We start from the raw sequence: 12,349 nt of genomic DNA on the forward strand, positions 1-12,349 counted from the left end.
TCATTGGCTGGCAACTGTTAAATGCAACGTCATAATGCATATGATTGCCAAACCACGGTACATTCAATGCAGTCTGACACACACACACAAACACTTAAAGCGCCTCTAATTTAGAAACGGAGTGTAAGCATTCAATTGAAATTTTACTTAATTACGGTAATTGAACAAGTACTTTTATTAGTTTCAATTGAATCGAGTACATTTTGGGGTATCATCCTTGCGCAAGTGTCACGTTGCAACGTGGGACCAGCAAACATGCAAGGGAAACGCGTCAGGTATGTGACGTCATTTATGATGTCACAGTGAATTGTAAACAGGAAGTAAACGGAACCAACCCTCAAGCCTGAACAAAAACGGTAACGTCAACGATTTTGTTGCTGTGGTGGTGGGTAAGCAAACATTTTACTCTTTGATAAATACAGGTAGTACCTCGTCATTACGTTTTGGAGGCGAACATTTATTGACGTGAATTATGACACATTATGAATTCGCTTCCGTGTATTCGTTAGCGTGGGTTTTTTGGCTATGCGATATTTCTGGATTTACTATAATAAATCCTTCTACTAGGATTATTTTTGTTAAGATTAGGGTTAGTTCGATCGTCTATGTGAAACTGTTTTAGCATTTAATTCATAAGTGACATCTAGTTACAGGTCTATGTACGAGTACAACATTTGTCCTCGCTACTAAGACAAGTGTCAACCTCCTGATCACCGCACAACAGTCTAGATTAAAAAGAAAAATCACCAAAATGTTTACGTCTTGATTTTTTTTATGGCAGTGTAGGACCATCTCTCCAAATGGTGTCCCTGATTTGCACTTTACAAGACCATCGAGATGATGTCAACTGGTGCGCGTTCTCTGCACAACTGTTAGCCACATGTTCCGGAGACAAGACCGTGAGGGTGTACAACACCCGGGATTTCTCTGAGCTGGCCTTCTCGCCGCTGGAAGGACATGGCTACAGTGTCCACTGCTGCTGTTTCAGCCCCTGTGGACAGTTCCTTGCCTCGTGTTCCACAGATGCCACCACCTTGGTGTGGTCCATGGCCACCGGGGAGATTGAGGCCGTTCTGCAACATCCTGGCCGCAGCCCCGTTAGGATCTGTGTGCTGTCTCCGGACTCCACCCATCTGATTTCGGGTGCATCTGATGGCTCTTTGGCTCTCTGGGATTTCCCATCCAAACAGCTCCGCAGGTTTGTTAGTATTATGAAACCAAATTTATTGCAAAGGATACATTACAAACCCACCCACTATAGCTGAAAATCTGTAGTACTGAGAAATAATAGAATTTTTTTTCACAGCTTGCCAACATCACATGACCAAACCCTATCTTTTGTTTAAAACTATATACAATGTTCTTATAAGGTTTAATTACTGTATATTGTGGATTTTCACCAAAGGTGCTTCAAGCGTCCCCTGTTAAAAACGTGAATAAATAGTGTGCAAGGGGTCTAAAAGCATCTACTGTTTGTGAAGGACCAGCTGCGTGAGTGACACATCAATGGTGGCGTGCTCGTTCAGCCCATGCGGCCAGATGTTTGTCACCGGTTCCACCTACGGGCACCTCCGCGTGTGGGACTTGGATATGAACCAGCTCCACGCCGAAAAGAACGCTCACGACCTCGGCGTCACCTGCTGCGCCTTCGCTCCCAGCATCCTCAGCGGTCAGACAAACTTGTTGTCATTTTATTTCATTGACGTATATACAAGATGTCGCCATCCGAAGGTTGTAATTGAGACACAGAGAATGGCTTAGGTCAGCTTGGTGAACCACAACGTATTCAATGAACTCCCAATTGTGATTGTCTTGCAGACAGTCAAGTTGTACAGTTCCACTTGGCGTCATGTGGACAGGACAGTCATGTAAAGATATGGGCCCTGAACAAGCTGAGTTCTGGAGGTAAACCACAGCGGAAAAATGCCCAATACACACTCGAGGTCTCGCCGGGATTCTTTGCCATTCAGGACCTTTCTCTCTTTTGTAGCCTTTAAGATGCAACTTCTGCATACATTGACTGGCCAGTCAGCTCCAGTCCTCACATGTGCATACTCCTCAGATGGACAACTGCTTGTCTCAGGGTAGGAAGGAGGGTGGAGAATTTGTTACATTTTGTGGCCCAACAGTATGGTCATCCTTTTGAGAAGTCACAATGACAATGGAATTTATTATCTCCAGGCTAGTTTAATCATTTACACCAGATGACGTCACAAGATAAACAGAATGACTTTGAAGGATATGACCACTGGAGGGTGACATGGATCAATTTATTACTGAACATCTGATACTCACTCAACATTTTTGTTTTAATTCCACAGCTCTGTGGACAAAACAGTGACCGTGTATGACGCAGTGAGTTCCATGTTCAAGTTGATTAGTATGAGGTGCCGAATAGGCTGAAAATAACAATTCCTTCTCATGCTCGCAACTCGCCACTCGCCCAAAAAGTCACTTAAAATATTCCCCCAAAATCCAAGGCTCAAAATATTTTTTTTGTCTTTGTGAAGCAATTTTGATAATCAGTGACTTCGTTTGAGGAGCAAAGTTGTCAATTTTGATCTACTGTAATGTAATGTTGAGATCATTTATTGTGCAGACCTCAAAAGTCATATTTATTTATTTTAGGCATGAGAAGCAAAGGTTATATTTTGCATATTCGACACCTCGTACATTATGGCGACTCTTATATATCGTTATATTTATTAATACACATTGTTTTTCTTTTTGACTTTGTAGAAAAATGCTGTGTTGCTTTATACATTGAATCAGCATAAGAGGTGGGTCTTCCGAGATGCAAAGCTTATACAGTAGATTTGATCACACAAATCAAATTCCAATCATATTTGTATTCCAATTGTATTGTCTGTCTTGTTTTGGTCCAGCCATGAGTGAATTGTGGATAGCGTGAGTGTCCTGTAATATCCATCAAGCCTACTTGTGCCAACTCTGGTCTTGTTGAGGCATACTCCAATGGAAAATTAGAACATTAATTATTTCACAAAAATCACTGCACAAATCAAAATGTTGTAAAATGGGTGAATATTCACATATATAAATAATATAACATATAGTTTTACCAATAACATGCAAAGCAAATTCCAAATGTCGTTCATTGCACAATAGCCTTTAGACCACGTTTCTTAGCATTCAGTACGAACATTTTCTGCACTACGTGGAGAAAGCCAATATGTATATGTATATATTTATTTTGCTGATTGCTGAGGAGCAATGACGATCATCCTCTGCCGCAGGTACGTGACTGCGTGTTCCTTCTCTCCAACCTCACCATTAATAGCCACAGGATCCATGGACAAGACGGTGAACATCTGGAGAGTGGAAGATGGATGCAGTGGCCACGGTTAGAGCAACACAAACTACTTATCATGATTTTTTTTAAGTTTTCATTGTCGTCTCTCTGTCTTTTTCATACCGGCTTTGCTGCATCACAGCTGGGAAATCATTGCCTGGTAAGCTTTATATCAACATTTGTTCCATTTTACTATTCCCACTGGTCTATTGTCTTGATTTTATACCATTTGACACTCTTAGCATACTGAGAGAATATTGATCCAATTATATTTTCACCACACTTTGTCTTATGTACTATTTTTAGTAATTTATCTTAAACATGCTCTCTCTTCCAGAAGAGTTCACTGTGACCACGTGCCAAGGTAAGCTGTTACCTGTGTTCCACCAGTGTTGACAGTGTAACCTTATCTTTGCAACAAAGTGAAGCACATGGCAACACGTGTGAAGTGTCGAAGGTCAATACATTGTGCAATTCACATTAGTCTTAGCAGCTAGGAGCTGTCAATGCATGAGCCCCTATATTCATACTTTGGGTATGTCAGGTCCAGAAAAGAGAAAACCCTGCCACAACCTCAGTTACCTGCCCGTTGAGTCGAAGCACCTGTGGCTCAAGCCAAACTGTGGCAGGGTTTTTACTTTCTGGGACCTGAATTTCCCATCTCTGCCCGTTGTAGTATTATTATATTTTTATTGTTTAATAAAATCCTTGTCCTTGGGAAGCACTTGCAAAAAATTGCTCCTCAGATATATTTCTCCTCAAAGGAATGAGCAAATTAATTAGTAAAATTGCTCTTGAAATGAAAAGTTATTTCGAGCCTTGCAACTATCTACAGGTATATCTTGTCCGTGTCGGGCCGAAACCTCCTCCACAATTTGGTAGATGTCATGTACTGTATTATAACAAATCTATACTATTGCTCAGTCCACATGTGTGAGGTTCTTTCTTTTTTCTTTTTTTTAAACAAATTATTGATCAATCTAAAGTGTTGAACATGTCTTGCTCTCTTTGATGATGCATTGTTAATGGTTGAACAAACATTCCATTTTGGGGGTCTCCTGAAAAGTGATGATTTAAACCGGTATGAAGATTCTGACTGACGCCAGAGATTATATAAAATAAATCTGTAGGTGCGGAAATAATACAAAAGTAACTACAGACATACACAGGAGTAAATAACTTACGAAAAGTAATTATTTCGCATCATTACCAACCAGATTTAAAAGCCATTATCTGTACAATTTTATTACAACAAAGCACACGTGTCCTGTGTTTTGACAAGAAGTGACTTAGTGAGTTTAAGTGCGTTTTAATGAGTTTAAATGTGTTTACAGTGTGTGGTAAGGGTAAAATTATATATTTAAAAACATGATCCGGTCTGTTATTCTGGGGTTGGTGGGTGGATCTTGACTGTCTCCCCTATGATAAGTATGTGTTCACTAATTTAAAAGACAAATAAATAAAAAAAACACAATTAGTAAAGGCTTTTTTCTGTTACATGACTGTGCACCAGTGTACAAAGCAAGGTCCATAAAGGTGCCTGCTCCAGACTTCTCCCCAATGGTTTTGTCTACGTATATACATTCAGTGTACGAGTTAGTGCATGTCAGCTTTTGATCTGCCTGCACCTTTTATACTGGACTTTTATCCTTTGTCAACGAAAATGTCAATGAAAGCTCTCAGGATGAATCCATAATGTAGCCGGCAGGGCTCCAAGATAACATTTGTGCCTTTTTAAATAAAAGGAGGGGGGCTTTTTCAACTGTCACTCTGCTTTGTCCTCCCAGCATCGACATCGTCAGGTCGATCCAAGTTGCTGGTCAGTGATTGGTCAGAGGAGGATGTGTCTGTGTGGCTGTTGGAGGAAGGGCTGGATGCATTGGTGGACACGTTCAGGGCCAACAACATTGACGGGATTGAGCTGCTGGCTCTCACCAAAGAGACACTACTGTCAGAACTGCGCATAGGTGGGAACTGCTCGCTGCAACTCTCGAAACGCTGGTATTTATACGAGACCCAGTGGAAGGCAATAGCAGTACTCGTGAGGTCTCATCATTCTACTAGTGTGCTGAATTGTCTTGTGAAGACAAGTACCGTACGAGGACAGCATTGGCATAATTGGGAGACTAAAATGTGCAGTAGTTGACAACTACTATTAATATTATTAATGACACTACGAAGATGTGATTCGCTAAAGAGTACACTGAAAAATCTTTTGTTTCATTGGATTTGTTGGATGTGTTAAACAAAGATACCATTTGAAGAAGTGAAATTTACGCCTGTTGCCCACATTTTAATCATGTGCAATCAAAATGCAAGTACTTTTTTTCAGTGTAGTAAGTCACAAGTGTTATGCAGGTGTCAAGTAGTGTAGTTTTGGCATAGAAGAATTAATCAGGAAATAAATCATAATTGACATTGGATAACTTCCCATCGCACACTCCACGGGAATGATTGTATGAGTGCACTTTATGCACACTTATAAACAGGACTGACTGCTTGATATTTCACTGACTTGGACAGATAGTCAGCAGTCGTGCTTCCATCCATATTGACTCACTCACAAACTGAAAACACGCAGGGAGCAAATGTTCCAAATCTTAATTCTGAATTAAGTGAGCTGTCATGTTGTTCCATTTCCCATTTAATAAGAGCACAGTGACTATGACTGTGTGTGTGTGTCTATGTGTGTGCAGAATCGGTGGGACTACGTGGCAAAGTCCTCAGAAAGGTTGAGGAGCTGAAGAATGCGTTGGTGTGTTCAGGAGTTCCTGATGAGTTCTTGTGTCCAATCACCAGGGAGTTGATGAGAGACCCAGTCCTTGCTGCTGGTGAGGCACAGGTCCAAGGGGTGGGACTTTCCCCTGAATTGTTGGAAAATTTACAAGGGAATTTAAGATAGGGAAAGCACTGTGGTACACGTAAGCATATTCTTTGTATGGCATTTGCAAATTCACCTATTTGAAGATTATTTTGAAGGGGCAGATCCATATTTTTCCTTTTTGTCTTGGCAATTAATATGGCAGCCTCAATTTACAGATTTTTCACATCTTATGTTGCAGTGGCGCGCTGTTTTCAAAATTAGGATCTCTGCGAACCGTGAGAATTATTGTGAATTTATGCTAATTACCAGTATTTGCAATTAGTTGTATTTAAACTGTAAGTTTTCATACTTAAATATAAAAAAAAAACAAATTTGACCCATGCGAATTTGCTTTCATTTCTCTCAAGTGGCGGCGTAACTGAAACTCACTGGCAACTTAAATTTGAGCTCCCAGCGTTATGAAAAAACTAAATTCAACCAAGGGACAGCTCAAAACGGAAACCCATAAATCCCGATACCGCTGTGCTTGAGTGAAATGTGGTTATTTTAGTCAATACTTTGCAAAAAAAACATTTTCCCTACCTATATTTACATTCCCTAACCTTCAGTTTTGTAAATCCCTGTTTTATACTCAGTTTATAGTCATCAATTCCCATGGCGAGTTTCTGAAAATTGTTCTAGCATTGCAAACCTACAAATGTTGGCAAGTCTCGATGATGTTGGTGTTCTGAGTCAGTGATGTTCGTCCAACATTTATCCTGTGTACTTTGCACATGCCCATAGATGGCTACTCATATGAGAGGGAGGCCATCACGATGTGGATCCACACCAAGAACCGCTCCAGCCCCATGACCAACCTGCCCTTACTCACAACTTTGCTTACACCGAATCACACGTTGAAGATGGCCATTGCTCGGTGGAGGGTGAGCCACTAAGCAGCAGCACCACATCGTTTCAGGTACACAAGTAGAAGTACACGATGTTTCACCTTCTTCATGGGCAACTTCACTTCATTAGTGTCAAGTTGTTCCATGTGGGCAGAGTTGAATGTGCTCTTATAGCTCGTTCATTTGAGTGCAATCATAATCATGCAGTTAGGCCGGCTGCAGAACAAACTACACATTAACAGAACTTGACAATACAAGATGACATTTTACACTCTCAATCATCACATTCTCCTCAATTATTTCAATATTTCAAAATGTGAGTAGCTTTCAGTCACATGTAGACTTAGTCTTAACTAGAAGTGGGTGAACTAGTTAAAGATTATTATTAATAAATTAAAACAATATTTAATATTATATATATAAAAATAGATATTTAAATATTTATAAAAAATAAATTATTATAATTAATTGGAAGTACTTATGTGTACTGTTACTTTAGACAAGTATGACTCAGAAAAGAGTAAAAAGTACTGTATTGGTCACAGTTTCATGTAACTTAATTAAACGCTACAGTTAATTAAGACACACATTCAACAAATACATTTAAACACACCTAAATGCTAATGATTGATGTCTTGCCTTATAAGTTCAGTTTGGTATTGCATGCTGCAATGAATCCTGAGATTTCTTTTCCCCACAAGAACTGCTGTCAGTTGAAGTATGCTAAGTACAATGAGTTTCCCATCCCTGATCTAGATTACTAGTCTTAGTAGTAATCTATGTGAGAATTATTGGAAACAGCTCTCAATTTATTGCCGCCACCTTCTATACCACTGCAAATGAAATCCACAAGAATAAACATCTTGTTTTAAAATATTTTGTATTTTATTAATGTAGCCATTATTTGTTCTCCTTACACATTGCATGAGGACAATTTACACACCCAGCATTCATAAATGGACATTCTTTTATTTCATATCTATACATTTCAATGTTTATTTTCTCTTAATCCAAATACACCCTGTAAAGCATAAATAATGAACTACAGTCATCTTTGTTCTTTTATTGTACCACATTAATTGTGGCCACATTTTGTATTCATAGCATGAAAAGTGTATATGACAACTATAGACATAATTGTAATGCCTATTGTGTATTTTTAATTCTTGACTGCTTGTGTTCAATAAAACCAGTAAACACTTCATAAGTCATCTGCTATGCAAAAATAAAAGCCATATACTGTAAATATTGAAGCAACCAACATTGACAAGGATGTTCTAACGTTGTCATGTGTTATGTGTTTATGAAAAAGAATCTGATGTCGTTAGAAAGCTGTAATGTTGACAAAGCCATTTACAAGTAAATATATCATCTTCAAATATAGTGTATATGATACAAATATAAATGTTTTTTTTAAAAGACACAATCAGAATGGTCTTATCCTAGCATGGGGTTTATTATTATGATTCATGCACAAGACGTTCTCAGACTTGAATGTTTGATAAAGGACAATTCATCATGACATCACACATGTACTTCCGGGTGGCGAATGAAACTTTCTCTTGAAAAACCAACGTACAGAGGAATGTTGAGATACGACTTCAATTTATTCCGTGATCACACTCGTATCATCTAGTCTCATTTAAATGAATGAAAATGCAATTTATCAGTTACACTGCACCGAGCTGAAGCCGACTATCAAATATTTCATTGGTAAGCCTTTCACAATAACAATTTTTTTGTGGATGATATATTTACCCAAAACTATCAGGATAAACAATACTTTTGGTTGTTGTTGTTTTTTTAAATGCATCTGATATACTGATGATGTTAGAGCAAAAATAATGAAAGAACATCCCTTCTAATGGTAATTATATTTAAATTCTCAAGTAAATGTAACTTTTACACTGAAATGTAGAGCAATTAAATATTTTGAACCGATAAATAAAAGAAAAGACTTGGGCTGTTAATTCTTTTTGCAACAACAACATTCAATAAATATTAACAACACCACACACAGTACTATCTGTAGTGGTAGAGGAAAATGATGTATTTTTTAACATTTCTTTTACAATCTCCTTTTTCACCTGGTTGTACTGAAATGGCTGTTGAAGGAATCCACAGTCCTTTTACCCATTGTAGTTTCATAGATAAAGGTCTCGAATTCGAGTAAAATGTTCCTTTCCATACTGCACGTACCCCTGGTTAAGAAACCCTGGTTAAGACAGCTGCTACCATGACCAACGTTAGTTAATTATGCAGATTCTCATTGATCACTCTAACTTTCTCTGAGTTTTAACCATGTTTCTTTCTTAATAAACAGTTCAAATGTATTTCAATGGGTGTTTGATCTCCCATAAAAGTAAGACTTCCCGTACCAGCCCACAAAAAGAAAACCATTCAAATCATTTACAGTGGTATGATGCAATACTATTGATTCAACTTACAAGTTTTTCAAAATATGAGGCAGAGTTGTTGCTTGATTATTTTTGCTTTGCTTTCTGAGCGCAGCCTAAAGATTCGAGTACTGAATGGAAGCAGTACCTGAAATTTATTACAAAAAGCAGTTTGGCTGATAAAATTATGAATTCAGTAATGTGTCTTGAAGGTATTCATTGCCACTCCCAATTGAAATTTGCTGTCAAAGACAAAAAAAAAAGAATTACTCCACCTTTTTTCAAATTTTGCATTTCAGTAGTCGTACATCGCTCATTTCTTAAAAATGGTTTTAGATTACAGAGACTAAAGGCCGTTTATGACATCCGTTTGCCAAATTCTGCTCATCCACAAATTTAGTTGGATTGCAATTTTTTTCCCCAAAAAATCCAAAACTCCTCGGCTAAAGCTGTCAGCGCAACGCCAAGCTCAATGGGTTTTTGTCATCGATTCATTCAGTTGGATTCTGCCACCCGGAAGTATCTTGGCGCCTACTATCTATAAATATCCCAGTTGGTCTATCAGGACTACTGTTCAGATAATGTGCTAGTTCTTTAAAAACCCTACTTAAGGTATGTGTGGTTTTCTTTAACACACTATGCACTAGCTGTAAACATGTAAGCAGAAGCAGATCACTGGTTGATTCTCGATTGTAAATGCGACGCTGCAGCAGAAGTCATCACACAGGCTTGCATTGTAGCTACCTTGTATGGGACTTTGTGTTCTTTTGGGCTTTGATCAATTATTCAGACGTTGGACTCGATAAAGGAGCGTTTGGGCTTCATGGGCGCCATATGCAGCGTTGGGTTGTCTCTGGTCAGACTCGCTTGCCTGTTCCTCCCCTCGGGAAAACGTAGGTGGGACGACATGGCGGCTCTTGCCTCTCGTTGGTGGAGTCGCTCTCCCTGGTCCCGACTCTGCTGGCAGCTGGCGTGACTTCCAGAGAGCGGTTCCTGGAAGGAAGAGCGCTTGTACTCATTGTTCAAGCCCTGGAACTCCATGACTGACATGTTGAAACTTTCCGCGCCCCCTCCTCCTTGCCCCTGTCGGCCAAAACTGGAGGTCTGCTGGCTCTGGACTCGCACCGCTTTGTCCATAACCCCCATGAAGGGTCGTGGCTTCATCTCGCCTTTAGACTTGAAGCTGCCGCTGCTCTTTAGGGGACAAGGGGGGTCTAGCATCTGCTGCTTGCCGTTGTCTGACTGGTTCCCACTGGAGGCCTGACTGGAGCTCGAACCCCTGGACCCTGTTGTTCCTGCTCCACCAGCCTCCCTCCTGACTTCCACAACCGAGCCCAGGGCAAGTGCCAGGCTATCCAGAGCCACTGAGTGTGCAGAGAGTCTGTCGGAACCCCTGGAGAAGCTGGACGAGCGGGGCTGGTACATTTGAAGAGGACCCGGCGGGGAGGAACTGCTCGGGGACATGGGATGGTAGTGTTCAGTGGGGCTGAGCCCGGAATGTTCCGTTTCGAGGGCCAGTGCAGGAACAGGCCTCAGAGAGGTGGAGATGTGTCTCCCTGGCAAAGGACTGGAGGGTCCACAGAGAGATAGAGGTCTGCCACCCACTCTGGCCCCTGATTGCAGGGAGTGGCAGTGGTGATGAGTCCTCCCGCTCTGGTTTTGACTTTGCTTGTGGACAGCGAGAAGCGGGTCAGGCAGATCCGTAAAGAGCGGATTCTGAATGTACTCCTCTTGAGGAAAACACACCATCTGATCAGCTAACCCAAAGGCCACACCACCAGGGAGAGTTCTGTTTGGACCGTACGGATTCAGAGGCCAACATTCTGAGCCTTTTCCACATTGCAGGCTCAGCTCCTCCCCTTCTTCCTCTTCCTCTTCTTGCTGTGGATCAGAGTGCTCTTCTGGGATTGGCCTTTCAAGACTTCCCTGTGAACACACGTCTGCCTCGTCCTCAGGGGTGTGACAGTGGTGACTGTGAGGGTCCCAGCTCTGTGACGTGTTGCTGCCACTGGATATCCTCTGATGATGCGCGCACTCCTCCTCCACCCGTAGCAGCAGGCGACGGATCTCCCGGTTGGTTGGGCAGAGTCGTGCGGCTTCATGGAGGTCTGCCAGTGCCTCGGAAAATTGCCTGGGGAACATATTTAAATATGTAGTAAAACTACGCTGTACCTCGGTTTACCATTCACACCCATGTGTTCTGATAACATTTATAATTAGTCTATGGTCATTTCTATCAGCCCTACTTTGATAACATATGTTAGCATTAGGCTCTTGGACTTTGAGACAAAATGATATGATTTGGCTGAACAGCTTGGTGGTTAAATGTACAGCGTCAGTTTTACAGTCAATGTACCTGCTACTCCTCTTGGCACGTGCTCTGGCATAATAGGCCTCATAGGACCTGGGCTTCAGTTCCAGAGCTTTAGTTGCAAAGTCCTCAGCGATGCCAAAGTCCTGAGGTTTCACACCCAAAAGAATCATTTGAGCAGAATGGAAACGATGGAGCAAGCGCAATTTGTGAATTTTGCTATTCAGCTCCTTATTAGAGAACGGACATTATGCAAAAGGTGCTGACACAGGTAGACATACTGTACATTTTGAGAGGGTCAAATTAGGTTAATCTGTAGTGCATTTTAGGCTTATCCTGAAATCTCACTAAAAGCTGAGAATCCCCAACTTTGACAGTTGTGTGTCTTAGAACAATTTATCTCAGCTTGGCAGACCCTCTGCTATCTATCCCTTCCTACATCTAATGATGCAGCCTTACATTGGTTTTCCTTCGGCAGCGGGATAGGTTGAGATAGAGAGACACCCGCAGGTCTTTGAGCCCTTTTAACTCTTCCCCTTGGCCTTCCCGAGGCAATTTTCTCAGAGCGTACTGGTAACGCTGGCCGGCCTCCTTCATACGTCCCTTCTGCTTAGCACATAA

The 12,349-nt window shown here is 40.9% G+C and overlaps 2 protein-coding genes across 5 annotated transcripts in view; one reads left to right on the forward strand and one right to left on the reverse strand.

Moving 5' to 3' along the window:
• The first annotated feature begins 273 nt into the window (after positions 1–273).
• wdsub1 (WD repeat, sterile alpha motif and U-box domain containing 1) lies at positions 274–8,223 on the forward strand. 4 transcript variants are annotated; one of them, XM_037247454.1, is made up of 13 exons: positions 274–389; positions 782–1,198; positions 1,482–1,669; positions 1,819–1,905; positions 1,991–2,084; positions 2,322–2,355; positions 2,740–2,780; positions 3,255–3,361; positions 3,453–3,470; positions 3,648–3,674; positions 5,098–5,277; positions 6,007–6,141; positions 6,918–8,223. In XM_037247454.1, exons 2-13 carry the CDS (start codon positions 801–803, stop codon positions 7,067–7,069), a joined length of 1,461 nt encoding a protein of 486 aa, XP_037103349.1. In that variant the 5' UTR covers positions 274–389; positions 782–800; the 3' UTR covers positions 7,070–8,223. The 4 variants fall into 4 exon arrangements, with proteins under 4 accessions (XP_037103349.1, XP_037103352.1, XP_037103351.1 ...); XM_037247457.1 differs by having other exon boundaries at positions 3,651–3,674; XM_037247456.1 differs by having other exon boundaries at positions 295–389; positions 787–1,198.
• tanc1a (tetratricopeptide repeat, ankyrin repeat and coiled-coil containing 1a) overlaps positions 7,888–12,349 on the reverse strand; it is a 32,655-nt gene continuing 28,193 nt past the window's right edge. Inside the window, exons 24-26 of the mRNA XM_037247453.1 lie at positions 12,188–12,334; positions 11,774–11,874; positions 7,888–11,548 (exon numbers count right to left, since the gene is read on the reverse strand). Of these exons, the coding sequence (XP_037103348.1) occupies positions 10,204–11,548; positions 11,774–11,874; positions 12,188–12,334 (1,593 nt within the window). The 3' untranslated portion in view covers positions 7,888–10,203. The remainder of the gene's footprint in view (positions 11,549–11,773; positions 11,875–12,187; positions 12,335–12,349) is intronic.

The sequence above is a fragment of the Syngnathus acus genome, chromosome 3 (genome assembly GCF_901709675.1).
Source record: "Syngnathus acus chromosome 3, fSynAcu1.2, whole genome shotgun sequence".
In the NCBI taxonomy this organism is placed as follows: Eukaryota; Metazoa; Chordata; class Actinopteri; order Syngnathiformes; family Syngnathidae; genus Syngnathus; species Syngnathus acus.